The sequence below is a fragment of the Rhizopus microsporus genome (assembly GCF_002708625.1).
Source record: "Rhizopus microsporus ATCC 52813 unplaced genomic scaffold scaffold_2, whole genome shotgun sequence".
In the NCBI taxonomy this organism is placed as follows: domain Eukaryota; kingdom Fungi; phylum Mucoromycota; class Mucoromycetes; order Mucorales; family Rhizopodaceae; genus Rhizopus; species Rhizopus microsporus.
The window spans coordinates 30,765-32,149 of NW_019671917.1; the positions used below are offsets into that span (position 1 = coordinate 30,765).

The 1,385-nt window shown below is 31.6% G+C and overlaps 1 protein-coding gene across 1 annotated transcript; it reads right to left on the minus strand.

Annotated features, from left to right (window-relative positions):
* Positions 1–52: 52 nt before the first annotated feature.
* On the minus strand, positions 53–288 carry RHIMIDRAFT_233476 (uncharacterized protein; the record flags this gene model as incomplete). The annotated part of the gene is made up of 2 exons (XM_023607965.1): positions 53–76; positions 130–288. 2 exons carry the CDS (start codon positions 286–288, stop codon positions 53–55), a joined length of 183 nt encoding a protein of 60 aa, XP_023469576.1.
* Between the last annotated feature and the right edge of the window lie 1,097 nt (positions 289–1,385).

A 1,385-nucleotide genomic window follows, 5' to 3' on the forward strand; every position in this document is an offset into this window, starting at 1 on the left:
CAATGAGAGCCATACTTCTTTAAAAAAATCCTTGTTGATATATTCTTGTATGTCAAAATCCATGTCTTGCAACTCCCTAAGAAAGATGAATTTTGAGAAAGAATAGGCGTGCATGGTGGTGGTGTGTACACGTTCGACGAAGCTTTCGAGTGTTTCACGATAGAGATCGTTCCAACCAATGTCATCAACAGAGGATTTAACAGCCAAAATACGGTCGTCGAGTGCGAGGGAACTAGAAGTACTCATAGCCGATGAATAGAAGGAGCTTGGAGTGGAGTCTTCATCCATGGTGAGATGCCTATTGAATATATATATGGTTAGTTAAAGATTGTCTCTAATAGCTTAAAAAAGAATTTTACTCACTTCTAGTTAAATGAATATATATGTTTATAAAAAGGTTGATATAAAGAACTAGAAAAGCGATAAACGTGAACCTACAAGATATATTGTTAGATAACGATGTATCTAATTGTTTAGACAAGATTTTACTTACTGGAAGTGCTTGATGTGCAGATTTAAGAATATAGAGATTGATTTTAGAAATAAATAGCCAAAGAGGTGTGTCTAGTAGATATATTATTAGGTACAGACTGCATCCAACAGTTTAATTACGCTTTTACTTACTTGAGTAAAAAAGTGATTATAAGCTTTTTTAATAAAGAAAAAAGAATGAAATGATAGTGAAATGAGTGGTTTCTTAGCTAAAATAGTGCCCTTTTTATAATGAAATTCATAATGTTGTCAGTAACACAAAAAATCAAGTAGTATCCATGGATGTATTCGGAAGAATGAACATGTATTTATTCTCATAAGCTAATTGATGCGAAGCCTTTAGACATGGTTAAAGCTAAACTGTACAAAGAATGTGAAGTATACCTCTTGAAATCTCAGTCTATTATTGTAAAATGAGACTGAGAGCAGTAGCTTGAATATATTACGGTCAAGCACATCACATAATTTAACCATAGTTCATCATTCCATGAATCATTTTTAAAACGAGAATCTAAGAAGAAACACTTCTCTCATATGACAAAAAGTTAAACTATATGTGGTATTGCGTGCAACATCATATCCTAATTCAAGAGGTGCAATGTATGATTTTAAAGTGTGTAAAAAAAAAAAATTCTTGATATCTCTTTGTCGTTCAAGATGTGCTTGAATTATCAAATAGAGAGAGAAATGGCTCATTGTTAAGGCATTTACCAGTGTGATTACTATCATCTGATGGATAATTTTTATGACTTTTAGTTTCTTTAGCTAAAAGATTGTTATTTCTTTTGATTGCAAAAAAAAAAAGGAGAAAATAAGAATACGTCTACTTGTAGTACATAACATTATAGTAACCACAGCATATCGCCTGGATAATCAAATATTTTCTCATTAAT